Source organism: Podarcis liolepis (genome assembly GCF_965112155.1).
Source record: "Podarcis liolepis genome assembly, chromosome: 7".
Taxonomy (NCBI): Eukaryota; Metazoa; Chordata; class Lepidosauria; order Squamata; family Lacertidae; genus Podarcis; species Podarcis liolepis.
Window position 1 is genome coordinate 92,663,142 of NC_139561.1, and position 27,946 is coordinate 92,691,087.

The following is a 27,946-nucleotide window of genomic DNA, read 5'->3' on the forward strand; positions in this document are numbered from 1 at the left end:
GAAGGTAGTCCATTATAGTGGCCCCTTGGTTCTCAAACAACTTGGAACCCAAACACTGTGAACCCGGAAGTAAGTGTTCCGGTTTGTGAACTTTTTCCGGAAGCCGAAGGTGCTCCATTTTGAGAGTTACGCTTCTGATTTGAGTGTTATGATGAGGTCTGTCTTATTTTTGCTATTTATTTTGCCTTTTTGTGGCCCTTTTTAAAAAATATATTTTGTTGTTGTTGTTTAGTCGTTTAGTGGTGTCCGCCTCTTTGTGACCCCCTGGACCAGAGCACGCCAGGCACTCCTGTCTTCCACTGCCTCCCACAGTTTGGTCAAACTCATGCTTGTAGCTTCGAGAACACTGTCCCACCATCTCATCCTCTGTCGTCCCCTTCTCCTTGTGCCCTCCATCTTTCCCAACATCAGGGTCTTTTCCAGGGAGTCTTCTCTTCTCCTGAGGTGGCCAAAGTCTTGGAGCCTCAGCTTCAGGATCTGTCCTTCCAGTGAGCACTCAGGGCTGATTTCCTTCAGAATGGAGAGGTTGGATCTTCTTGCAGTCCATGGGACTCTCAAGAGTCTCCTCCAGCACCAGAATTCAAAAGCATCCATTCTTCAGCGATCAGCCTTCTTTATGGTCCAGCTCTCACTTCCATACATCACTCCTGGGAAAACCAGAGCTTTGTGTTCTTTATTTGTGTTATAAAATGTATAAAAAAAATTGAAAAGAAAAAAAGAGAGTTTGAGAGCCAAGTTACCACTGTATTGTCACAGCCCAGTATTGTTTGACGGGCAGGGCAGAAAGCGTCGCGAGGAGCCTTATTTATGCTTATTTATGTTTTCTCTGTCTTTGAGCAGCGAACTTCTGGAAGACATGGAGCGAAACACCAGCGCTGAGGCTGTTGCAGAGTGCTTTGTGCAAAGGGTAAGGGTCTCGCCGCTTTCTGCTCACAACCTCTTCGCTCTGCGATTCCTTTGGAACGAACTGACCTCTTAACGGCGTCCCGGCTGCCCTTAGCTGTGTTCGCAAAAGCGTCCAAGAAGCTTCAACCGGTCCAGAATGCCATAGCGAGACCGAGCGTTCCAAAAGGACTGGAACAAACGTATATTATATTTGAAAGGCAACTGTAAGCAATTTAACATCATTAGCACCGCTCTTTGAAGATCTGTAAGATGAAATTGCTACCTGTTGAGTAATAGAATATTTTAGGTAATGATATAACAAGGATAGGAAACGAAGCGAAATGTGAAGATGTAAAGTTTAATTTTGTAAAGCGTCAGACGGGAGGCATGGAAGCCATTAGGCTCAGTCGAGCCAAAGAGATAAAATAAGAGGGTACGATGTTACATAATGTGATTATACGTAAAACCAATAAAAAACATTTATATAAAAACCCACAGAATGTCGTAGAATCGTAGAATTGTAGCACTAGGAAGGACACCCAAAGGTCATCTGGATCAACCCCCCTTGCAACGCTCCCTCATTGCGAGACGTGAGGTTACAGGGAACCAGACAGGGCCTTCTGGGTAGTGGCACCCGCCCTGTGGAACACCCTCCCATCAGATGTCAAGGAAATAAGCAGCTATCCTATCTTTAAAAGACATCTGAAGGCAGCCCTGTTTAGGGAAGTTTTTAATATTTAAAGCTGTACTGTTTTTAAAATTTGATTGGGAGCCGCCCAGAGTGGCTGGGAAAGCTCAGCCAGATGAGCGGGGTATAAAAAATAAATTATTATTATTATTATTATAGCCGAGGTTGTAAATCCTAGCCAGGTTATTAATTGGGACTAACTATGGAGAATAATTGGGATGCGGGTGGTGCTGTGGGTTAAACCACAGAGCCTAGGACTTGCCGATCAGAAGGTCAGCGGTTCAAATCCCCGCGACGGGGTGAGCTCCCCTTGCTCGGTCCCTGCTCCTGCCCACCTAGCAGTTTGAAAGCACGTCAAAGTGCAAGTAGATAAATAGGTACCAATGCGGCGGGAAGGTAAACAGCGTTTCCGTGCGCTGCTCTGGTTCGCCAGAAGCGGCTTAGTCCTGCTGGCCACATGACCCGAAAGCTGTACGCCGGCTCCCTCGGCCAATAAAGCGAGATGAGCGCCACAACCCCAGAGTCAGCCACGGCTGGACCTAATGGTCAGGGGTCCCTTTACCCTTTACCTTTATGGAGAGTAATGGTTCCCCAATATTTCAAGATCCAGTTAGTTCCTGCAGACTAGTGCTGGTTTTAACCCATAAGGCCCTTAAATGCAACCTGGCCAGATGGGCAGGGTATAAATGATAAAATTCTAATTATTAATTAATATTATTAAATGCTCCAGAGCCAGGATAACTGAAGGACCAACTTCTGGCGAGGGCAGCTAACTTAAGACTGCTCCATATGATTGCTTTATTGAGCACGGATCCTGATTTGCTTGCAGGGAGCTTACGCAGAGGGACAATGCCTACTTTTTACTGAGCCTTTGTTCTCATTTTTCCCCCATCTTCCCATCAGCCGATCGTTGTTCTATACCCTTTAGTTCAATTCCCTGTCACTTTCCTAACAGCAAAAATCCTGCTGTTGTTTTTGAAGTGGATTTAATGCCTGCGAGCACTTTAATCCGCTGCAGACTGTCTTGCCAGAGTGGTGCATGCTCTGGTTATCTCTTGCTTGGACTACTGCAATGCGCTCTACGTGGGGCTACCTTTGAAGGTGACCTTGAAACTGCAATTAATCCAGAATGCAGCAGCTAGACTGGTGACTGGAAGCAGCCGCTGAGACCACATAACACCGGTCCTGAAAGACCTACATTGGCTTCCAGTATGTTTCTGAACACAATTCAAAGTGTTGGTGCTGACCTTGAAAGCCCTAAACGGCCTCGGTCCTGTATACCTGAATACCTGAATACCTGTATACCCCCATCATTCTGTCCTAGACGGCCTCAAAGGCCCAATAGACATGAAGGAGCGTCTCCACCCCCATCGTTCAGCCCGGACACTGAGGTCCAGCTCAGAGGGCCTTCTGCCGATTCCCTCCCTGCGAGAAGCCAAGTTACAGGGAACCAGGCAGAGGGCCTTCTCGGTGGTGGCACCCACCCTGTGAAACGCCCTCCCACCAGATGTCAAAGAGAAAAATAACTACCAAACTTTTAGAAGACATCTGAAGGCAGCCCTGTTTAGGGAAGCTTTTAATGTTTGATGTATTACAGTATTTTAATATTTTTTTGGAAGCCGCCCAGAGTGGCTGGGGAAGCCCAGCCAGATGGGCGGGGTATAAATAATAAATTATTATTATTATTATTATTTGCACGGACCTAAATTTCTAGCATGCGATTCAGCCCCTCTCACAAAATAGCGAGAGTCTGGAGGTAATGTTAAATCAAACAGGGATTAGACAAAATGGAGGAGAAGGGGGGAGTCAAAGTGAGGGCTGTCAAGTAAAAAAAAAAAACCTTTCTGGGGAGTCAACAAATTCACGGCGGTCAAGACTACAAATGGTTACTAGCCATGAAGTAACTTTATTGAGATCAATCTGCTTTCTCTGCTTCTTTATATATAGAAATATATTGATTGCACTGTTCTTCCTCTTGATTTTATTTATTAAAATTATTAGTATTGATGGTCCAGCTGGTTTTGACTTCGGCTGGCATTTGACAGTCTCGCAATTGGATTTGTAAACTATTTTCTGGGCTTTGTAGTGGGGAGGTGGTGGGGGAACTTTTTAAAGTAAATAAAGAGTAGTGTTTTCCAGCCGAGAGCTGAGCATTCCAGCCCAGGACAGTCAGAAAATTGCATCTCATATCCTCTGTGGTCTCACACCGTTATAAATGGCTGCATGGTTTGGCCTTCGCTCTTTACCGTATTTTTCGCTCTATAGGACGCACTGGACCACAAGACGCACCTAGTTTTTAGAGGGGGAAATCAAGAAAAAAATATTATTTCCCCCTCCCCCCAGCCCCAAAGAGCAAAGAAGCCAAGATAGCAAGCACGATCCAATCCCGCTCGCTGCCTTGGCTTCTTTAGCCACGCTTCTTTAGCCGCGCTGGAGAGGTTTAGCTCCCGGCTGGAGAGGTTGCGCGGCTATGGCAGAAGCCAAGACAGCCAGCGGGATGGATCCTGCTCCCTGTCTTGGGTTCTTTAGCCTTGCGCAGCCTCTCCCGGCAATTCCCCCACCTCCCGCAAAAGCCCACGGGAGCCGCGCACCCTTTAAGGAGTGCGCGGCTCCTGCGGGCTTTTCTACGAGGAGGGAGAAGGGACTGACTGGCCGCGTCAGTCCCTTCTCCCTCCTGGGGAAAAGCCCGCAAGAGCCGCGCGAAGCTTGTGTGCGGCTCTTGGGGGCTTTTCCCGCCTGCCTCCCCCCTGCATTCGCTCCATAGGACGCACAGACTTTTCTCCTTAGTTTTTAAGAGGCTAAAAGTGCGTCCTATGGAGCGAAAAATACAGTAATTCAAGAGCATAGGAGCTGGCTTGTTGAAGCAATCGGAAGAGAACTCTCTCCCCTGCCCTCAGCTAAGATTTTGTTCAGGAAAAGGTTGCAGAGTGCATTGGAAAGAGGCAGAGAGTCCCTAAAGCCCAGTGTTAAGTAAGGTTATAGCGCCTCCTACTGGCTGTTGAAAACTAACAAGCCTTACGCACCTCAGTGCACACTAACGTGGTTCAATTAACTCTTGCAGAGTGAAGAGTTTGATATCTACACCTTGTACTGTATGAACTACCCCAAGTAAGTAAGCCTCTCTTTCTTGGCACATGTCTGGGCCTCGTAGCTCACTTCTGCTAAAATCCCCTGGTGGCCCCCGAACCTATCATTCTCAACCCCGACTTCGAGGAAAATCTTGCCCGGATCACTCTTGCTATGCTGAATTTTTTGCTTCTCATTCATCTTATATTCTCCCGCCAGTTTCCATTCCTTATTCACCAGCTTTTTTTCATTAGTATAGACCATATCTACAGGACTGCCTCTCCTGGTCTGCCCCGCAGAGGACCTTAAGGTCCATGAATAATCATAGTTTAGAGGTCCCAGGCCCTAAGGAAGTCAGATTATCCTCCCCCAGGGCCTTCTCAGTGGTGGCTCCCACCTGGTGGAATGCTCTGTCCCATGAGACTAGGGCCCTTCAGGATTTAACCTCCTTCTGTCGGGCCTGTAAGACAGAGCTATTCCGCCTGGCCTCTAATTTGAATTCAGTCTGATCTTTTATTCCCCTTCCTTCCCTCCCCCTCCCCTTTTATGAAGATTACTCACTCTGAGACCCCACAGCTAATTCTCCCCTGGCCTCCTCACTGGCCCAAGTAGGACCCATTCAGCCAGCTAACCCTGGGGATTATCTAATGCTTATTTCCCCAAATTGATTTCTGAATTTTATTGTTATTCATGTTTTTCGACTGTATTTTATGCAGCTTTTATAATTGTTTTAAATTTGTTGTTAGCTGCCCTGAGCCCGGTTTTTGAACTGGGAAGGGCAGGGTATAAATAAAAAAATATTTTTTTTATTATTATATTATTATAAGCTCTACAGGCAGGGACACATGGATTTCTCCTATTCTCACAAATATCACCTTCCAACCTGCTCACGCTCAATGCACGCCACAACGGGCTGCAGCTCTGCGCCTTTGAAATGTCCAGGAGCAGTTTTTTCTTCCCTGCTGAGGACTAGAAAGTTTGGCGAAAGCTGTTGAAAGTCAAGATGACTTCCGCTCAGCAAAATCCTAGGTCGGCCCAAGGAAACAGCCTTCCTTTGATGCCCTCTTCCCTTTCTGCCAACTTGTCCCCTTCTCACCCCCTCAGAGTTGTTTGTTTGTTTATTATTATTATTATTAAAAGAAAACAATCACACGCTCCATCTCTCGCCTTCCCATAGCTCAGTCTCGGTGCTTCGGGAATGCATGGAGAATGACTCCCTGGCCAAGTTCTTCCGCGAGAGGCAAGCCACGCTGTCGCATTCACTGCCCCTGGAGACGTATCTCTTGAAGCCCGTCCAACGGATCCTGAAATACCATTTGCTGCTGCAGGTCAGGATTGGGCCCTGGCGGGCTTATCGAAGGTCTGGGCAGAGTGGGAAAATGCGAGGGGGAGGAAGGCTGCGGAGGTTTGGAAGTGGCTCTTTAGAGCAACGTTCCCACCAGACATTTAAAGCACTAGGGTGCCATGGCTGCCCCACAAAGAATTCTGGGAGTTGCAGTTTGTTGAGGACGCTGGGCGCTGTTAAGAGATTCCCCCCGTTCCCCTCCCAGGCAGGGCTACGTTTCCCAGAGTTTCCTGCGAAGAGGGATCAACTCTGGGAATCGAAACTCCCGGACTCTTGTGCTGTGATCACAGCTTTGCATAAGACAATAAAACCTTCTGTATTGGGCCAAGGGCCTGTTTAGTCCAGCACCTGGTTGTTGCAGTGTCAATCAAATACCTTCATTGGCATCGCAGTATAAAACCGGAATATTTAAAAAGACAAGGGCGAAGCTGTCGAGGATTATAAAGACACACTATGGCTGTGTGCATTTGGATATTCTTCTACACCCTGTCTTTTTCCTGAAAGGATAGTTCATTGGGAACCCTTTTGAGTAAAATTGTGGCTAAAAAGGAAGCAGTAATATCTTTGTCGGGACACGGGACGGGTGTGGGTTAAACCACAGAGCCTAGGACTTGCTGATCAGAAGGTCAGCGATTTGAATCCCCGCAACGGGGTGAGCTCCCGTTGCTCGGTCCCTGCTCCTGCCATCCTAGCAGTTCGAAAGCACACTTGTGCAAGTAGATAAATAGGTACCACTCTGGCAGGAAGGTGAACGGCTTTTCCGTGCGCTGCTCTGGTTTGCCAGAAGCGGCTTAGTCCTGCTGGCCACATGACCCGGAAGCTGTACGCCGGCTCCCTCGGCCAGTAAAGTGAGATGAGCCCCGCAACCCCAGAGTCGCCACGACTAGACCTAATGGTCAGGGGTCCCTTTACCTTTAATATCTCTGTCCCGATCTGCCAGGAGAAACCTTATTTGGCTTCTTCTTGGGGGTTGTGGGCTGAACGTCCAACATTTTGCTCGGCATCAGTTGGTGAGGTCTGCTGTGTAAAGGGCAGTCTTGTCGCAGTGTCCAACAAAATGCCTGCGGAGAAACCTGCAAGCAGGATTCGAATACAAGAGCAACGCTGGCCCCTCCTGGGGCTTCCAGCAGCTGGTGTTTAGGCGCACTGTGGTCTCCGACCGTGGAGGCCGATCACAGCCGTTGTGGCTAGTTTCAGAGTCTTTTGCCTAGCGAGGAAGCCCCTCTGTCGTGGAACGGTTGTACTCTGCAAGGGAAGAAGGCTCAGAGCCCAGGGACAACGCGGAGTGGTCAGAGGGAGAAGGCTGGGGAGAGAAGGTGCCGGATGCTGAAGGGGCAACAGGACTTAGTGAGCAGGGAGAGACTGTGTCAGAGAGGAGCAGAACTGGAAGCAGGAAAAGAGAAAAGCCAAGTGGCCGAAATGAAATCCCCTGGGTTGCAAAAACAGAAAACTCTGAGACTACGCCGGCGCTCCTCCTTTTGTTCTTCCCACTTCACACCTCTCCTGATCCCAGGAGACCAGGACGGAGGGGAGCTTTTTGCAGCAGGCTCCTTCACTGGCCTGACTCATTTCCGGCACTTTGAACAACCACAAGCAACATGCGGTTAATCATGATCTAACAAAAAATGTGTAACATCCTATTGCGTCACAGCTTTTTTGTTGTTGATCAGCTTTTCACACTGTTAAGGGATTGCTGATCCATTTCTATTTGAAGTACCTGTAGGGACAGCTTATTTGCTGGCGAAGAATTGCCATTGAAACAGTTCGTTATATGGAAAAACGATTCTACGTTCGGAGCACCTATCGCCAGACTTTCGCAGCATTTTGACTGTTGAAAGACAATTTGCCTTCGTTTCAGTTTTCTTTGATGCTGACACGCTTTCTAATTTTGTCCATGGAACATTGATTTGACTCTTATCATTTGTGACTTTATGCAAGGGTTACATACTTTCTGCTTATGAAGTGTGAAACAATATAATGTTATAATTTTTTTGCTAGATCGTTATTAGCCACGTGTTGCTTGTGGTTGTTCAAAGTGGCAGAAATGAGTCAGGCCAGTGAAGGAGCCTGCTGCAAAAAGCTCCCCTCCGTCCTGGTCTCCCGGGACCAGGGGAGGTGTGAAGTGAGAAGAACAAAAGGAGGAGCGTCGGCGTAGTCTCAGATTGCTTGGGAAACTCCCTGCAGAGGAAGGGACACAGCCGGCTGTGGTGAGGTGGGGACTTTCAGTCTCCGCAAGACGTACCGAGAAGAGTCATTAGGCCTGGCACTCGGGTGCAGACCTTGTTTCTTCTAAGAAATGAGGTTCGTGCAATTTATTGGAAGAAGTGGACCATTTGGATCCCTTCCAGTCAGGATTCAGGCCTCATCATGGGACTGAAACTGCCTTGGTCGCGCTCGTTGATGATCTCCAGCAGGCTAGGGACAAAGGTGAGAGCTGCTTCCTAGTTCTGCTGGATCTCTCAGTGGCTTTTGACACCATCGACCATAACATCCTTCTGGACGGTCGTAATGAATGCGGCAGCTAGACTGGGGACTGGGAGCGGCCGCCGAGACCACATAACACCGGTCTTGAAAGACCTACACTGGCTCCCAGTGCGTTTCCGAGCACAATTCAAAGTTTTGGTCCAGTAGACCTGAAGGAGCGTCTCCACCCCCATCGTTCAGTCCAGACACTGAGGTCCAGCACCGAGGGCCTTCTGGCGGTTCCCTCACTGCGAGAAGCCAAGTTATAGGGAACCAGACAGAGGGCCTTCTTGGTAGTGGCGCCCGCCCTGTGGAATGCCCTCCCACCAAATGTCAAAGAGAAAAATAACTACCAAACTTTTAGAAGACATCTAAAGGCAGCCCTGTTTAGGGAAGCTTTTAATGTTTGGCAGACTATTGTATTTTAATATTTTGTTGGAAGCCGCCCAGAGTGGCTGGGGAAACCCAGCCAGATGGGCGGGGTGTAAATAATAAATTATTATTATAAATTACCATTATTGCCGGCTCACTCCTGACCATCTCCATCAAGCAACGCAGACTTTGCCTTCCCTTCCCAGGAACTGGCAAAGCATTACGACAAGAGCAGTCCCGGTTACGACGCCGTGGAAGAGGCGAGCATCACCATGACGGCTGTGGCTTGGTACATCAACGACATGAAGCGCAAGCAGGAACACGCCACCCGGCTGCAGGTATTAAAAAGGGGGAAACTCAAGAGCTGATTGTGCCGCGGGCACACCAGAATTATTTGAGGTCCTCAAGAGGGGACCGGCCAGATGTTTGCTTCTCTGCGTGCTATGGCAGCGATGATCTTTTAGCAGGTACCTGCCTCCGTTACAGCAACCTGAACATGTCGGAGGAAATAATCCATTATACATTGCTGAAAATGCATATGACACATCGCATTATAGGAAAGTTTTTAATGTTTGATGTTTTATTATGTTTTGATATACAGTCGTACCTCTGCTTACGTATCCCTCTGGACACGTAAACTTCAGGTTGCGAACGTGGCAAACCCGGAAGTGTATGCTTCTGGGTTTCGCCATGTGCGGTGCACAGAAGGGCGCCTCCAGTTAAAGTTTTCGGGACCAGCCGGGCCTCTGGAACGGATCCCGTTCATAACTGGAGGTACCGGTGTATGCTGTAAGCCACCCAGAGTGGCTGGGGAAACCCAGCCAGTTGGGTATAAATAATAAAATTTATTATTATTATTATTATTATTTATTATTATCATCATCATCATCATCATCATCAAATCAGACCAGTCCCCTTCCCCTTGGAGCTTATGAAACCCCCCAGACTATCTACCGATAATTTGGTCTGATTCATTTGCACAGACAATGAGCAATCATCCTGATTTGCTTATGAGCTCTTGACGCATCTTGCCACTGAGCATTCATTGACACACACGCACACCCTACTTTGCAACGCATTTCCCTATTCCTTTTCAATTAATAATAATAATAATAATAATTTTATTTCTATGCCGCCCTCCCTGGCCAGAGCCGGGCTCAGAGCGGCTAACATCATATAATAATACAATATGCATAAAAATAAGCAATCAATCAATTAAAATGTGCCCCAAAATTAATTCAGATAAATTTAAAATAAAGTTGAAACTGAACAAATGATAATCCTCAGGTTAAAATTGAAAGCAGTTAATACTTGCCAGGAGCAACTGTTTCCACTGATATTATAAGGACCTGTGTGCAGGCTAGAAGAAGAAGAGAAGAAGAGTTTGGATTTGATATCCCGCTTTATCACTCCCCTTCAGGAGTCTCAAAGCGGCTAACATTCTCCTTTCCCTTCCTCCCCCACAACAAACACTCTGTGAAGTGAGTGGGGCTGAGAGACTTCAGAGAAGTGTGACTGGCCCAAGGTCACCCAGCAGCTGCATGTGGAGGAGCGGAGACACGAACCCGGTTCCCCAGATTACGAGTCTACCGCTCTTAACCACTACACCACACTGGCCTCTTTAATGCTTGTTCTTATACAGAAATAAAAGAATCAGACTGAACCCCGACCAAAGGCCTGGTGGAACAGCTCCGTCTTGCAGGCCCTGTGGAAGGAGGTCAAATCCCGCAGAGCCCTGGTCTCTTGTGACAGAGCGTTCCACCAGCCCGGGGCCATGACTGAAAAGGCCCTGGCTCTGGTCAAGGCCAGTCTAATCTTCCTGGGGCCCAGAATCTTCAGGGTGTTATTATTTGCAGACCGTAAGGCATTGCTTTTTGAATGTGTGCTGGGGCACCAGAGCGTTTTAAACCCACTTTAATTTTGCAAGCCCAAAGTCCCACCTGAAACCCTCCTGCAAAATAGGGGCATCCAATGTCGCGCAATACTGCATTCAACCAGTAGGCAAACTCAAAACCACCTCGATTTCTAAACAGGCCATACTCTTAAGAGGTCCTGCTCTGAGGGCCTTCTGGCGGTTCCCTCGCTGCGAGAAGCCAAGTTACGGGGAACCAGGCAGAAGGCCTTCTCGGTGGTGGCACCTGCCCTGTGGAATGCCCTCCCACCAGATGTCAAAGAGAACAACAACTACCAGACTTTTAGAAGACATCTGAAGGCAGCCCTGTTTAGGGAAGTGTTATGTACTGAAGTTCTCACCCTGGGCCAGCAGGGGGATACTGTAGTTTTCACTCAGGTCCACATATGCAAATAAGGGATCGAAAGTGACGTTCAGTGATTGGATAGTTACAGAAAGTGGCTACTGTTGCGTTGTAGTGGAGCTCTATATAAGCAGGCTGGCTGAACCCTTCAGTTCAGTTCAGTTCTGGCCTGTGAATAAACAAGAGCTGTTTGAAGAATCGCTGTGTCGTCTGACATGTTCACCCACAACTTAACAGGAAGCTTTTTAATGTTTAATAGGTCATTGTATTTTAGTGTTCTGTTGGAAGCTGCCCAGAGTGGCTAGGGAAGCCCAGCCAGATGGGTGGGGTATAAATAATAAATTATTGTTATTATTAAGTTGCGGCTAGTAACTCTTTCCTCTTTGGGAGCTGAGCTCTGTCTCCTTGTTTTCCCTCCCTCCCCATGCCTCTGCCCTTTTCCTAGGAGATCCAGAGGCAGCTGGTTGGCTGGACAGGCCCAGAGTTGGGGGCTTTTGGGGAGCTGGTCCTGGAGGGGCAGTTCCGGGTGCCGCGGGCACGCAAGGACAGGGTCTTCTTCCTCCTCAGCAAGGTGGTCCTGATCGCCAAGCGCCGTGGAGAAGCCTTCGTCTACAAGAGCCACATCTTTGTAAGAGGGGCTGGGGAGGAAGAATGAGGGGCCCAGATTTTGGGGGCATGTAGAGTCACAGAAGGGGGACGTGGGTGGTGCTGAGGGTTAAACCACAGAGCCTCTTGGGCTTGCCGATCGGAAGGTCGGCGGTTCGAATCCCACGACGGGGTGAGCTCCCATTGCTCGGTCCCTGCTCCTGCTAACCTAGCAGTTCCAAAGCACATCAAAGTGCAAGTAGATAAATAGGTACCACTCTGGCGGGAAGGTAAACGGCATTTCCGTGCGCTGCTGTGGTTCACCAGACGTGGCTTAGTCCTGCTGGCCACATGACCCGGAAGCTGTACACCGGCTCCCTCGGCCAGTAAAGCGAGATGAGCGCCGCAACCCCAGAGTCGGCCACGACTGGACCTAATGGTCAGGGGTCTCTTTACCCTTTACCACTTTAAGCTACTGAAAGCCCTTTCTATGTCCAGTTGTCCTATGTCCCTGTTTTTTGTGTTGAATATACAGTTATACCTCAGGTTAAAAATGCTTCGGATTAAATCTTTTCAGGTTGCGTCCTGTGGTGACCCAGAAGTACTGGATAGGGTTACTTCTGGGTTTCACCGCTCGCGCAGACGCTCAAAATGATGTCACATGCATATGCAGAAGCGGTGAATTGTGGCCTGCGCAGACGCGGGTTGCGTTCTGCTCAGGTTGCAAACGGGGCTCCGGAACGGATCCCGTTCGCAACCAGAGGTACCACTGTATGCTATATGGTAATTGATGGACCTAATCAGTATCTCAATACATTTGCGTATGTTGCCCTGCAACCAGTCCATGCAGAATGTGGGCACCCTATATATAGAAAGGAGCAAACCAGTGATATTTTAGGGGGCAGGCTAGCGGGTGGGGCCCAGGACTTACACCATAGGAGCTGACACAACACAAAACACTGTTGCTGTATGTCAGGAAACTGACATCGGAGCCAGAGGCGGAGGGAAGGCTCCCAAATGATGCTGGAGAAGGGCCCAGCAGGGAGAGAGGCAGCTCTGCAGATGGGGAAGCAAATCAGCGCAACACCAGGGATATAGAGGGGCTGATGGGGGAATCGGCGAGGGGGCTCCAGGACTCCTCGCTGGAGACCAGCGGGGAGAGCACGGGTCCTCCGCTACCCACACCCTCCCTGCGCAGAAGACTTCCGCGCAGGGAGAATAGGAGGAGACTTGGGGTCAAACAGCTTTTATGCTGGAAAAGGTTTAAGAAACGCCCACTGACAGATTCTGCTAGCGACTGAGGCAGCCACGAAGTGAAGGGCTGTCCAAACAGAAAAGGTTTAACAAGGCAACATAGCCAGGAGTGGCGCCAACTTACGCACGAGCAACCCCTATATTCATTACACTGTAGGTAGGTTTTATTTTATTTGGTTTTTATCTTATATTTTGGAAATGTACATCCAGGTTTTTTCCCTTTAATTTTTTTGGGGGGCCCCCAAGAGAGTGGGGCCCTGAGCTTGTTTAGCTTATACGCAAATCAGGCACTGTTTATACCCCTCCATGCTTCAGGCAGAGTCTCTGCCTGTTGATTCATTTTTAATCGCAGAGCTCAGTCCTGGAAGAGCATTTGTTCTGAAGGCAGCGAGGACACTTCCAAGAGCATCCTTGCTGCTCTACAAATGTTACTGCTGTCTCCTAATGCTTTAGGAGATACGGGGGAAAAAAAAGGTTTACAAATGGGTATAAGCTTAATGTTAAGGATTTGCTGAACTAACAAATTGAAGTGGAATACAAAGAAGGGAGGTATGAGGAGGTCTGGGGAAATAAGTGTAAGGAAGATATGTTATGGAAAATTATTTGTTTTTTAACTGTTTTTATGCTGTATTTTGTATTCTGTTTTTTTGTTTTGTTTTGTTTTTCATTTTCATTGTTATATTTTAAAAACTTTAATAAATATCTTTTAAAAAAAAATGTTACTGCTGTCTTCACGCCAAACGGTTGGACGAGATGTCGCCGTTTCCATTCCATTTTTCTTCTTTTCCTGCCTCTGACTCTGCAGTGCTGCAACCTGGCCCTGCAGGAGAACACAAAGGATCCCATGAGCTTCAAAATCTCCGACCTCTCCATCCCCAAACAGCAGCACGTGGTACAGGTGAGCTCCGGGGGGGGGGGGGGAGGTTCAAAGTCGAGCCGAGCTGGAAGGCAAAAGGAAAGCACAAAAAATGCCCCCAAACATTGCGCAGGGCTTTGCGGATTTCAAAAGTGTGTGAGTGCCGCACACCAGGTGCATCCTTTTATACACCTGAGATACCCGGCTGTGGAAGATGCACCCAAAATATCAATAACAAAGAAACCAGAGACATATCTTCTTGGATTGATAGATGAAGAGATACCACGGGGGAAGAAAAGAATTTTTCTACATGCAAGTACAGTTGATAGAATATTGACTGCCGTTAGGTGGAAGTCACAAACTATACGCACAAAGGAAGAAGGGATTTGTAAACTAAATGAATATTTAATTTTGGCAAAGTTAACTGCTATAAATAAGAAATCGGTCGAATCAAAAAAATTAAAAAGGAGCGGAAATGTTTTGATGAGTATATGGCAAAATATTGCTCAGAAAAAGATAACACTAATATGCCTAGATTAAAATGTGAAGTACTGGGTGGAAGGAAAATTAGTAAGGAAAGAGAATAAGGATATCTAGATGACTCGAGAAGACTGTAGAATGCAAAGATTAGTGTAAATTGTATAATGTGGGGGAAATCGAGTGGGGGCAGAGGGAGAAAATAATAATATGATGGATTGAGGAAATATAAATGTAAATGTTTTGGGGAGGAAATGGTGTTGGCTTTGGTACATTTGTATTGTAATGTAATATGTGAAAACCAATACATAAATAGAGATAGATAGATACAGTGGTGCCTCGCAAGACGAAAAGAATCCGTTCTGTGATTCTCTTCGTCTAGCGGTTTCTTCGTCTTGCGAAGCAAGCCCATTGACGGATTAGCGGATTAGCGCTATTAGCGGCTTTTAGCGGCTTATCTGCTGATCGGATCAGCTGATAAGCGGCTTAGCGTCTTAGAAAAAGGGGGGGGGGAGGAAAAAAAACCAGCAGGAACTCGCAAGACATTGTCGTCTTGCGAAGCAAGCCCATAGGAAATTCGTCTTGCGAAGCACCTCCAAAACGAGGCATTCGTCTTGCGGGGCACCACTGTAGATAGATAGATAGATAGATAGATAGATAGATAGATAGATAGATAGATAGACAGATAGATAAGAAAAGAAAAGAAAAGAATGGAAAGGAAAGGTAAATGCCCCAAATGCTGGCCTTTGCTACCACAGGTGAGGAACCAGGAAGAAAAACGTCTGTGGATCCATTATCTGAAGCGGTTAATCGTGGAGAATCACCCAGCATCCATCCCTCAGAAGGTAACTGGGGTCCAGGAGTAGTGTTACCTGCTGGTGGGAGTTAATCTGGAATCCTGTTAGACCTTGTGGAGATACCTGTATGGCTCAGGGAGAGAGAAAGAGAAGTTAGAGGTCCCTCCAGCCATCTGTTTCATTGTGCATTCACAATATTTATTTGTTTATAAAAATATTTACATGCCGCTGTATCATCAAAATATATCGCTCCCAGTCACCAGTCTAGCTGCCACATTCTGGATTAATTGTAGTTTCCGGGTCACCTTCAAAGGAAGACCCATATAGAGTGCATGGCAGTAGTCCAAGCGAGAGATAACCAGAGCATGCACCACTCTGGCCAGACAGTCTGCGGGCAGGGAGGGTCTCATCCTGCGTTCCAGATGGAGCTGGGAGGCAGCTGCCCTGGACACAGAATTAACCTGTGCCTCCATGGACAGCTGTGAGTCCAAAATGACTCCCAGGCTGAGCACCTGGTCCTTCAGGGCCACAGTTGCCCCATTCAGGACCAGGGAGTCCCCCACACCAGCCCATATTCCTGCCCATGTTAAAAGCCTCCCTAAACAGGTCTGCCTTCAGATGTCTTCTAAAAGTCAGATAGTTCTTTATTTCCTTGACAACTGATGGGAGGGTGTTCCACAGGGTGGGTGCCACCACCAAGAAGACCCTCTGCCTGGTTCCCTGTAACTTGGCTTCTCGCAGGGAGGGAACGGCCAAAAGGCCCTCGAAGGAGGACCTCAGTGTCCATCAGAACAATGGGGGTGGAGATGCTCCTTCAGGTATACTGGACCGAGGCCGTTTAGGGCTTTCAAGGTCAGCACCAATGCAGATCTCTCAGGACTGGTATTATGTGGTCTCAGCGGCTGCTCCCAGTCTAGCTGCCACATTCTGGATTAGTTGTAGTTTCCAGGTCACCTTCAAAGGTAGCCCCACGTAGAGTGCATTGCAGTAGCCTAAGCAGGAGATAACCAGAGCATGCACCACTCTGGCGAGACAGTCTGTGGGCAGGGAGGGTCTCATACTGCGTACCAGATGGTAGACGGCTGGACGAATGGCATGGCTCAGAATAAGGCAATGTCCTCTGTTTTGTGTCACCCCAGGAGTGGGTTGTTTGTGGGTGGATTGCATTCCCATCCCACCTTTTTCTCCCTGGAGAGCTTCAGGTGGAGTGCACAGCTCTCCCCCTCCTCATTTCATCCCCACAACAACCCAGCGAGGTAGGTGAGGCTGAGAGGCAGCGACTGGCCCAAGGTGTCACAGTCCTTTCTACGGGTGATTGAAGTCCTGGCTGAGGACGTCGGGACCGGGGGCAAGATGGTGGGGTGGGAGCAGGAATGAGAGTCCGGAAGCCATGGGTCCGAGGGTCAGGAAGCAAGGAGTCACGAAGTCAAGGGTCCGAGGTTTGAGAAGCAAGGAGTCAGGAAGCCAAGGGTCCGAGGGTCAGGAAGCAAGGAGTCATGAAGTCAAGGGTCCGAGGGTCAGGAAGCAAAGGGTGACGAAGTCAAGGGTCCAAGGGTCGAGAAGCCAGGAGTCACGAAGTCAAGGGTCCGAGGTTTGAGAAGCAAGGAGTCAGGAAGCCAAGGGTCCAAGGGTCAGGAAGCAAGGAGTCACGAAGTCAAGGGTCCGAGGGTCAGGAAGCAAAGGGTGACGAAGTCAAGGGTCCAAGGGTCGAGAAGCAGGGAGTCATGAAGTTGAGGGTTGAGAAGCAAGGAGTCACGAAGTCGAGGGTCCGAGGGTCAAGAAGCAAGGAGTCACGAAGTCAAGGGTCGAGAAGCAAGAGATCACGAAGTCAAGGGTCAAGAAGCAAGGAGTCATGAAGTCAAGGGTCCGAGGGTCGAGAAGCAAGGAGTCAGGGAGCCGAGGTCCGAGGATCAGGAAGCAAGAAGCCCAAGGCAGGAAGCGTGTTGCTGTGGCAAAGAGCCGAAGGGAAATGCTAACCCTATATCCCTTCCCGGCTCTTGCCACCAGGTGCAGCAGGTTACCAAGCGGCCTCACCTGTGCGGCCGCACCTTGCCTCTCCAGAAGGCCCCAGTCCTGTGAAGCCCTTCTGGTCCCAGGGCCTGGCTCCTGCGTGCACTCCTGACACAAAGTCACCCCGTGAGCTTCATGGCCGAGTACGGGGATTTGAACCCTGGTCTCCTGGGTCCTTGTCCGACTTTCTGACCTCTACACCATGCTGTCTCTTGCACTTGACCGCATCTGATTCTTCCTTCCCTTTTGCTCTTTGTTGCAGGCTAAGCAAGTCCTGTTAGAGAACAGCTTCCAGGGTAAGTGCCTCAGTCACTTTTCCCCCTCGGCATCCCCAAACTCCAGTCCTCCAGCTGTTTGGGGACTACAATTCCCATCATCCTGACCACTGGTCCTGTTAGCTAGGGATGATGGGAGTTGTAGTCCCAAAACATCTGGAGGGCTGAGTTTGGGGATGCCTGCCCTTGAGGTTTTTCATTTCCATTGGATCTTAGCTCTGGACTCTTCTGCATAAAGCAAAGACACCTGTCTCCTTGTTGTGTAACAATATTTACAGAGTGGTACCTTGGTTCTCAAACTTAATCCGTTCCGCAAGTCCGTTCCAAAACCAAAGCGTTCCAAAACCAAGGCGTGCTTTCCCAAAGAAAGTAATGCAAAACAGATTAATCCGTTCCAGACTTTTAAAAACAACCCCGAAAACAGCCATTTAACATGAATTTTTACTATCTAACGAGACCAGTGACCCATAAAATGAAAGCAATAATCAGTGTACTGTACTATAAAATAAATAAGACAGTACTGTAGATAATAAAAATAATTATTTTTTCTTACCTGCACTGATGATAGTCATTGTTTAGATGGATATTTTTCTTAATCATTTCCGCAGTCACACAATCAATCAATCAATCAATCAGTAGCTGAACTGGGTTCCACACAGCCACAAAAACAAACAAACCGAAAAAGCCTCAAAGACAAAACCTCAAAATAAATAGCAAAAACAAAAGCGCCAAACTTAATCCATTCCGGAAGTCCGTTTGACTTCTGAAATGTTTGGAAACCAAGGCGTGTCTTCTGATTGTTGCAGGCGCCCCGGAAACAATAGCTGACAACCGCAATGGATGTTTGGCTTCTGAAAAACATTCAAAAACCAGAACACTTACTTCTGGGTTTTCGGCATTTGCATTCTTTATTTTCATTTGCTGCAGGCTCCCCAGAGGTCTTCTCCAGCCCAGGGGCTCCCAAGAAGACCTTACCTTCGACACGGGTTGATGAGTCTGTGGCGTGCAGCCGAAACCGGCGGCAATCGGGTGAGTAAGTCATGAAATCACAGAATTGTCGAGTCGGAAGATACCCAGGGGTCATCTAGTCCAGCCCCCTTCAATGCAGATGAAGGAGGGATGAGAAGGGATTTGGTGCAGTTCACATTTAAGGGGAGAACTTAAATGATGATCTCTCCCAGCAGCTTCATATAGATATTGAAAAACATGGGGGCGAGGACAGAAGCCGGAGGCACCCCACAGGTGAGAGCCCAGGGGTCTGAACACTCATCCCCCACCGCCACTTTCTGAACACGGCCCAGGAGGAAGGAGCGGAACCACTGTATGACAGTGCCCCCAGCTCCCAGCCCCTCAAGACGGTCCAGAAGGATGTTATTGCATCATAATGTCTCTTGGTGTGTCGTGCAAACCTGCTCGTCTGAAAAAGGCTTTTTATAGGGCGCTGGGGATAATAATAATAATAATAATAATAATAATAATAATAATAATAATAATTTATTATTTGTACCCCGCCCATCTGGCTGGGTTTCCCCAACCACTCTGGGCGGCTTCCATAGAAACCAAAAAACACTAAAATATCATACATTAAAAACTTCCCTGAACAGGGCTGCCTTAAGATGTCTTCTGAATGTCAGGTAGTTGTTTATTGTTTTGACATCTGATGGGAGGGCGTTCCACAGGGCGGGCGCCACTACCAAAAAGGCCCTCTGCCTGGTTCCCTGTAGCTTTGCTTCTCGCAATGAGGGAACCGCCAGAAGGCCCTCAGCGCTGGACCTCAGCGTCCGGGCAGAACGATGGGGGTGGAGACGCTCCTTCAGTTTATGTGGCCTAACATAATTGAGTTTATGTGGCCTAACGGGTAATGGCCTCCCCTCCAAAAAATTAGGGAACCACTGATTTAGTTGTTGTTTAGTTGTTTAGTTGTGTCCGATTCTTCGTGACCAGAGCACGCCAGGCCCTCCTGTCTTCCACTGCCTCCCGCAGTTTGGTCAGACTCATGCTGGTAGCTTTGAGAACACTGTCCAACCATCTCATCCTCCTTCGTCCCCTTCTCCTTGTGCCCTCCATCTTTCCCAACATCAGGGTCTTTTCCAGGGAGTCTTCTCTTCTCATGAGGTGGCCAAAGTCTTGGAGCCTCAGCTTCAGGATCTGTCCTTCCAGTGAGCATTCAGGGCTGATTTCCTTCAGAATGGAGAGGTTTGATCTTCTTGCAGTCCATGGGACTCTCTAGAGTCTCCTCCAGCACCAGAATTCAAAAGCATCCATTCTTCGGCGATCAGCCTTCTTTATCACTGCCTTGCCATGGCGAAGGGGCTTGAATAACTCAGAGAAGCTATGAACTATGCCATGCAGGGCCACCCAAGACGGACAGGTCATAGTGGAGAGTTTTGACCAAACGTGATCCACCGGGAGCCGGAACCGGCAAGCCACTCCAGTATCCCTGCCAAGAAAACTCCATGGACAAATACTGATTTAGTAGACAGAGTTAAAGAGCAGCATCCGAGCCACGTGCCTTTGCTACGGAGACCAGGCAAGCTTCAGTAGGCGAGTGAATTCTGGACATGACGAAACTTTCATTTCCTTTCCCCCCAGACCCACCGGAGTTCATGTATAGCCCCGAACGAGCGCGGCGGAGCTGCCCCATCTTGCAGCTGGAGAAGAGCGGTTCTTACCGCCGCGGCCGCAGGCAGTCTGGTGAGGAAAAGTACACAGGTCTCTCTCTTTCCGGGGAATTTCCCATTTCTGTGCAAGCTGGGATGGAGGTTTTGCAAAAGGCGCCCTGCATTCTCCAGAGCGGCACTAGGGGGCAGTGCGCTGCAAGAAAAGCTGTGCTCTTAACAAGCTGCGCAAAGCAATAAATCTTGCAGCAGGTTTGGAAAGCTAAGCAGGGTCCGGTCTGGTTTCAGATTGGATGGGGAACAGTGTGTTTCGATCCCTGCATGGCAGGGGGTTAGACTAGATGACCCTCAGGCAGGGTGGATGAGGAACAGCTAAGGGAGCTGGGCATGTTTAGCCTGGAGAAGAGGAGGTTAAGGGGTGATATGATAGCCATGTTCCAATATATAGAAGGATGTCACATAGAGGAGGGAGAAAGGTTGTTTTCTGCTGCTCCAGAGAAGCGGACACGGAGCAATGGATCCAAACTACAAGAAAGAAGATTCCACCTAAACATTAGGAAGAACTTCCTGACAGTAAGAGCTGTTCGACAGTGGAATTTGCTGCCAAGGAGTGTGGTGGAGTCTCCTACTTTGGAGGTCTTTAAGCAGAGGCTTGACAACCATATGTCAGGAGTGCTCTGATGGTGTTTCCTGCTTGGCAGGGGGTTGGACTCGATGGCCCTTGTGGTCTCTTCCAATTCTATGATTCTATGAAAATCAATGATTTAAAAAAATAAAATCAGATTTTTTAAAATTTAAATCAGATTTTTAAAATACAATGCATTCGGAGGAAAAATCTTTCTAAAGATAGCTTTTTATTTAAGTTACATTATAGTCCAAAGGCTATTCATCAGGAAATCAGGATTTGTTTTAAGTTTTTCATGTGTGCTAAAACTCTGTCTAAGTTTTTTTAAAAAAACAAACAAACATTTAACCACATCAGTTGACAAATATGCTATAATGTTATTGCTTTAGTTAAATAAATTGTTATTAAGGAAATGATTATTTTTCTCCTTCCAATAAAGCACAGCAGAAAAGTTAACTTACTAAACCTCACCATAATTTCGTAATGATCTGTCTATGAATTTCTAATGGTATAACCAAATCAGTTATTTTTGATATAACTGTAAAAGCTACTCTAAAAATTTATTATTCCAAAATGAAACCTTCCTCTGGTTGGAAATACTAAGATTATACCAGCAAGAATGAGTCCTTCTGTAAAAAATAAAAATGATTTAAATCAATATTACTGACTAGTGATTTAAATCATGGTTTAAATCGTTTTGATTTAAGTCAAATCCGTGCTGCCCTCAGGGTCCCTTCCAGCCCTATGATTTTGTGATTTCCATTTCTATAAGACCAAACTCTTCCAAATTACGGAGGGTACTGATCTTTAACTGGTGGGTCTGGGCTCTAGCTACTGGGAGCACCACCACCAGGCAGGTTAACTAGGAAACTCTGGGGGTTTTTTCCCCTTTTTTGGGTTGGAACAGACTAGCACGGCTGCCCCTCTGGAACTGATCCTGGACATTTTTCATTTTAAAGGAAATTCAGCTGTTGTTCCACTGACTCTGATGGTTCCTTCGCTTTTTTTCTTCCTCCTCCCTCCTCCTCTTCCTTTCCTCTGTTCGCTGCTGCGGACGTTCTCAGACGTGGCCAAGATCAAGGTAGGTGGTTCTCTGCGCTCAAATTCTCTGTTGCGCTCAAATTCGGGTTTCCCCAAAGAGGTGTCCCGTTGGCCGCTGCGAGAACCGGGCGCTGGACTAGATGGGACGTTGGCCTGACTCCTTACATTCCCAAAATGTGAAATTTGTGTGTGCTTGCATTCTTCCTCCCGTCCGTCTTGTCAAAATGGGCAACCTCTTTGGGGCAGGGACCACTCTGTTTTTGCTGCCATTACGCCTCGCGTTGCAGTACAGCGACTCCGCTGCTTAATAATAATAATAATAAATTTTATTTATACCCCGCCCTCCCCAGCCAGAGCCGAGCTCAGGGTGGCTAACATCAATATAATTTCAGTAAAAACATAATAAGAAAAAAGAAAAAAAACCAATTCAAAATACAGGTTAAAATGCAATTTTAAAAGTAGCCCATACATCAAGACCATAAGGGGAGGGAAACATTAGGTCCAGTCATGGCTGACTCTGGTGTTGCGGCGCTCATCTCGCTTTACTGGCCGACGGAGCCGGCGTACATGTGGCCAGAAGGACTAAGCCGCTTCTGGCGAACCAGAGCAGCGCACGGAAACGCCGTTTACCTTCCTGCCGGAGCGGTACCTATTTATCTACTTGCACTTTAACGTGCTTCCGAACTGCTAGGTTGGCAGGAGCAGGGACCGAGCAACGGGAGCTCACCCCATCACGGGGATTCGAACCGCTGACATTCAGATCGGCAAGTCCTAGGCTCTGTGGTTTAACCCACATCGCCACGGCGTCCCTTACATCCCTAAATGCTCGCCACGGACCAACTGCATGTTCCCCTCTGCTGTCCCCTGCTTCCCTCCCGCTGCCCCTCTGCCAAAGTGTGTAGCCTCCTTGGGGCAGAAACCTCTTTTTTTTGCTGCCTTGCATTACGTTGACGCCACTGCTCACAGCGCAGCTCAGCCATAACGCCGCATTCCCGTTCTGCAGCACGCTGACAGCGACGGAGAGCTCTTTCCGGCCTCTGAACCCCTCGGGCCGCCCGGCCCCCCCTGCCCGGTGACGTCCGGCAGGACGGAGATGGACGCTGAGGAGTCGGACCAGGACGAAGTGGAGGCGGAGTTCTCTCTGGCCGGAGAGCCGGTCCCCGGAAATTTGTCCATCACGGAGGAAATCCTGGAACTGCTCAGCCAACGGGGCTTGGATGGCGAGTCGGGAAAAGACGGGCCAATTTTGGGAGAAGAGAGGGCGGAGGTGAGTGGCATGGGGTTCAGGGGGGAAAGCGGGTTGGGCTAGATGACCTTGGGGTACCTTCTGACTCTACAGCTCTGTGGTTCCAATAGGAGTTGGGGATTCTGTCCAAAGCTGGGGGGGGGGGAGATGCATAATTATTGATTATTAAGACATCTGGAGGCAGCCCTATTTAGGGAAGTTTTTTTTAAAAAAGGATTATTTTCAATGCAAAATTACAACAAAAATTACAACGATCGAATCCAAAATAAAACAGTAGAAACAAGAAAAAAAAACACAAGAGAAAAAAGAACATAAAAGACAAAAAAACAAAAACATACATCTACAAATAAAACCATTTACAGATAGGTAGCCGTGTTGGTCTGCCATAGTCAAAATAAAAAAATTCCTTCCAGTAGCACCTTAAAGACCAACTAAGTTAGTTCTTGGTATGAGCTTTCGTGTGCATGCACACTTCTTCAGATACACAGTGTATCTGAAGAAGTGTATCTGTGTATCTGATGAAGTGTGCATGCACACGAAAGCTCATACCAAGAACTAACTTAGTTGGTCTTTAAGGTGCTACTGGAAGGATTTTTTTTATTTTAAATAAAACCATATCATCGTTCTAGTCTAATCATTACCAATACATATACACATATTGACTAAGACCTCAAAATTTTTACACCTTCTAAATTGTTGTGTCTAATGTAGATTACCTCTATCTTTATAATTTTTACACCATTTTTTCTCTTTCTCTAACCCTTTAAAACTTCATTCATTACATACTGTTATGCTTACTTAGGGAAGTTTTTAATGTTTAACGCTGTATTGTGTTTTTAATATTTGACTGGGAGCCGCCAGAAGGCCCTCGGCGCTGGACCTCAGTGTCCGGGCAGAACAGACATCCAGTCTTGCAAGTGTAAAAGCACGTCTGTATTTTGGGATAAGAAGTTTGTGCAGAAACGGGGCCAGAGAATCAAAACGGAGAGGTGGAAAATGAACATACCAAGGGCAGAATTTCCTTACAGTGGCCAGGTTGTTCTGATGCTTGATATCTTTTAGACATTGACCAATTAGACTGTTTGCTTTAGTGGGGCCCATAGTGAGTAGGTGTTGTGGAGACAGGCCACTAGAGTGAAGTTTTTGATAGACGGTTTTAAGCCAGGCGCTTTTATGGGACTCTTGAAGTACTAGGGATGGTAAACCGGGGGGATTTGAGTTTTGGAGGAGCCTGAAGTTAAGAGTTCTTTGCTAAGTCCGTACTTCTACTGAAGGGAGACTTGCCTCCAGTCTCAAGGATGCGTTTGGGAGGATAACAGCTGGTGGGGATCGTGGCCTCACCCTCGTTTGCCTCGGGTGTTTGGAGTGGCAGGGAGTTCCCCGGGCCGTAATCACCATCCACCTCGTTCTCTTGCAGGATCCGCTCCTGAGAAATGATCCGTTGGAGGAGCTGGAGGAGAAGGCAGAAGAGGAGGCGGTGGAAGAGCGCGGATCGGAGGGGGAAGAGGCCCCCCAGAGAGACCCTGTCCAGGAACAGCCGCCTCCGATGCCTCGTCATCCCTTCACCTGCGACTCCTCCGAGGAAGAGGAGCAACGGGAGGAGTCCGCTGGTCCGTCTCCTCTCCACGTCCTGGAGAACTTGGAGGACGCCTGCAGGAAGCCAGGAGAGGGGGGCGGTGCTGGCTGGGTGGGGCAGGCGGTGGCGGGTGCGAGAAGCCCACCCCCTGAGGATCCCGGCCAATCAAAGCAGCCAGCGCCATGCGCCCAAAGCTCCCTGCAGGCGGAGGGCGGAGCCACACGTGACTCCACCTTGACGAAGGACGACTGGCTCCTGATTGAGAAAATCAAGAGCTACTACGAAGGGACGGAGGCTGTCAACAAGGTGCCGGGTTCGAGCAAGGTGGAGGGAGCCCCTCCAGTGCCCACCGGCGTGGTGCGCGAGTCCGTCCTTCGCTTCAACAGCATCCTGCGGCAGAACGATGCCCGGGACGCGGAAGTGGGCGGGGGCAAGCTGGGCAAGCTCCGCCCACAACCGGGCGCCGCCGGCCACGGGAGTCCCGGCAGGAGCAGGAGCCAATCGTGTAACGCCCAGCCGGCCTTCTGCCAATGGGATTCTGGCGAGGGGAGGAGCCACCTGCCCGTGAGCCCCGGACATTCCAAGAGGGGGAGGAGCCGCTCCGACGGCGGCCAATCGCCAGCCGGCTCTGAAGATTCCGCCGGCGGCGAGGCCCAATCACCTCGGGCCTGCTGTGAGGATTCTGAGAAGGGGCGGAGTCCATCTGGGAGAACCCATAACGTTTCTGGAAGTGGGTGTGGCTTGGAGGAGGAGGAGCCTACAGGACCCGAGTTCAAATCCTGTGCAGAGATCCGGAGGGCTTGGCAGGAGAAGGAGCGGAGCACTCTGGATATTTTGAAGAAAGGGGGCAAGGGGGCAGGAAGGGGGTTGCCCTCCGCCCTGGAGACGCCGGTTTACGCCGAACCCTTGTGCATCGTGGAGGATTCGGACTTGGAGGAACCGCACTCGGGACCAAGCAGAGACACGGAGGAGGAAGCCCACGGTCCGGGGGCGAAGGAGAGGCAGGCGGCTTTCACAGGCGATGGATCCAGGGGCTACCTGCCCACCCTGGACCTCTACGAGAGCAACGGGGAGCCGTGTCTGTTGGAGAACTCCGAGCGCATCATCAGCAAGGTGCAGGCCTTGGCCAAAATGTACAGCGAGAAAATCAGTCGCCTGAAAGCCCAGGGCAGGGGGCTGGAGAGACCCCGGGCCCCCCACCACCGGAGGACCCTCGGCAGGAGCCTGGCCGGGGTGCAGGAGGGGAAGCAAGGAGTCGCCATCCCCCACTGTGAGTGAACCCCGTGTGTCATGCGCTTCCGAAACTAGCCTGCCCCCCTCCAGAGGATTCTGGGAAAAGGTGGCCATTTTCTCCCAGCATTCCTCAGGACCAGGGTCATATCTGTGTATCCTCAGGGTGCGGGGTGTTGGAACAAGTCCACAGGCTGCTCTTTGTGCCTCTGGGTGGGGTTTTGAGCAAAGCGAGGGGCCAGCACCGATAAGACCCTGCTGTCCACCTGCCTCCCTTGTTTTCATCCGCAAGGTGTAGGGAGGGGGGCGTGGGAAGGGGACTTTGCTAGGAATGAGGCAGCAGTGTTTCTGGGCCCATAGTGAGTTTGGGGGAATTTGGGGGGTCATCTGGGTCATATTTATCTGCGGGGTGAATGTGAGATGGCTTCTGCGGCATTTAAATTCTAGATTAGCGTATGCATTTTGTGCAAATCTGCCTTGATGGGTCCACAATTTTAAAAAAATGCAAATTGTGGACCCATCAAGGCAAATTTGCACCCAAAAATTGCACTAAAGTATCTAGCAGTGTCTTTGGGTGTGTGTTTTTTGGGGGGGAGTTCCCTATAATCTCCCCGTCCCCCGTCCCCCTCTTTGTCATTTTCCACAGGGGAGATGAGATGGGAATAAGGGGCTCTTGGTTTTTATTCCCTGTGCCTTAAGCATCGTTCATATTTTGTTATTCCCTCTCATCCTTCCGAGCGTGATGAAGGCTTAGCTACACTCCTTGCCACATTTTAAAAAAAAATAATGGGAAGGAAAAACAGCTCAGAGGTCAAACTATTGTGTGGAGCACAGTTCTTGAACCCAGGGTGCTGGGACCCCAGGATAGGTTAATAATATAATAATAGTATTGTGGAGTTGGAAGGGACCCCGAGTGTCAATAATAATAATAATAATAATAATAATAATTTATTATTTATACCCCACCCATCTGGCTGGGTTTCCCCAGCCACTCTGGGCGGCTTCCAACAAAATATTAAAATACAATAACCTATTAATCATTTAAAGCTTCCCTAAACAGGCCTGCCTTCAGATATCTTCTAAAAGTCTGGTAGTTGTTTATTTCTTTGACACCTGGTGGGAGGGCGTTTCACAGGGCGGGCGCCACCACCAAGAAGGCCCTCTGCCTGGTTCCCTGTAACTTGGCTTCTCACAGGGAGGGAACCGCCAGAAGGCCCTCGGATCTGGACCTCAGTGTCTGGGCAGAACGATAGGGGTGGAGACGCTCCTTCAGGTATACTGGACGGAGGCCATTTAGGGCTTTCAAGGTCAGCGCCAACACTTCGAATTATGCTCGGATATGCACTGGGAGCCAATGTAGGTCTTTCAAGACCAGTGTTATGTGGTCTCGGCGGCCGCTCCCAGTCACCAGTCTAGCTGCCGCGTTCTGGATTAGTTGCAGTTTCCAGGTCACCTTCAAAGGTAGCCCCACGTAGAGCGCATTGCAGTAGTCCAAGCGGGAGATAACCAGAGCATGCACCACTCTGGCGAGACAGTATGCGGGCAGGTAGGGTCTCATCCTGCGTACGAGGTGGAGCTGGTAAACAGCTGCTGTGGACACAGAATTAACCTGCGCCTCCATGGACAGCTGTGAGTCCAGAATGACTCCCAGGCTGCGCACCTGGTCCTTTGTGGGCACAGTTACCCCATTCAGGACCAGGGAGTCCTCCACACCCGCCCGCCTCCTGTCCCCCCAAAACAGGCCTTCTGTCGTGTCAGGATTCAATCTCAATCCGTTAGCTGCCCTCCAAGCTCTTGACAGAAGGCGCTGGCACTAATTGATCCCCTGCTGCGTTCTGGATCCTATTGTTCTAGGACCAATCAAACTGCTGCATTTTGGATCCTATTCAACTCAGTACATAGCAGGCCATCTCTCCAAGCCCGATCCTCCCCAGAGCGGCATTCAGGATGTCCAGATGTTTGCCGTTGGCTCACCTGCCTCTCATCTCAGCCATGGCAAGGGCAGCCGGGGCATTCAGATCATTGGGAAAGGGTCCCGAGGGCCATCTAGTCCAACCCGCTGCAGTGCAGGGACAGTGTTGCATGGAGCTGTCTGAACTGCGCCTCCCCTCGTCCCAAGCTCCCCAAATTTGTCAGCATCTTAAAGAGATCTCCTTCCCCTGGCTGCGAGATGCGGCGCTCAACAGGCGCCCGGATCCTGGACTTGTCTTGAAAGCACCGCAGCTGGTTACATAATGCAATTAAGCACTTCATGTTCTAATTAAAGCAGAGCCGTAATTAAG

General features: G+C 48.9%; 1 protein-coding gene and 1 long non-coding RNA gene across 3 annotated transcripts in view; both read left to right on the plus strand.

Moving 5' to 3' along the window:
* Positions 1-27,946, plus strand: part of LOC310712949 — a 2,318,697-nt gene that overhangs the window by 1,532,792 nt on the left and 757,959 nt on the right. The window lies entirely within an intron of this gene.
* The window catches only part of PLEKHG2 (pleckstrin homology and RhoGEF domain containing G2), a 74,702-nt gene that overhangs the window by 38,655 nt on the left and 8,101 nt on the right, over positions 1-27,946 (plus strand). For both annotated transcript variants that reach the window (XM_083516101.1, XM_083516102.1), the window contains exons 5-17: positions 841-907; positions 4,635-4,681; positions 5,817-5,967; positions 9,026-9,157; positions 11,520-11,702; positions 13,719-13,811; positions 15,005-15,091; positions 17,316-17,349; positions 18,256-18,357; positions 19,921-20,022; positions 21,636-21,652; positions 22,616-22,879; positions 24,276-25,704. In XM_083516101.1, coding sequence (XP_083372227.1) covers positions 841-907; positions 4,635-4,681; positions 5,817-5,967; positions 9,026-9,157; positions 11,520-11,702; positions 13,719-13,811; positions 15,005-15,091; positions 17,316-17,349; positions 18,256-18,357; positions 19,921-20,022; positions 21,636-21,652; positions 22,616-22,879; positions 24,276-25,704 — 2,708 coding nt within the window. The remainder of the gene's footprint in view (positions 1-840; positions 908-4,634; positions 4,682-5,816; positions 5,968-9,025; positions 9,158-11,519; positions 11,703-13,718; positions 13,812-15,004; positions 15,092-17,315; positions 17,350-18,255; positions 18,358-19,920; positions 20,023-21,635; positions 21,653-22,615; positions 22,880-24,275; positions 25,705-27,946) is intronic.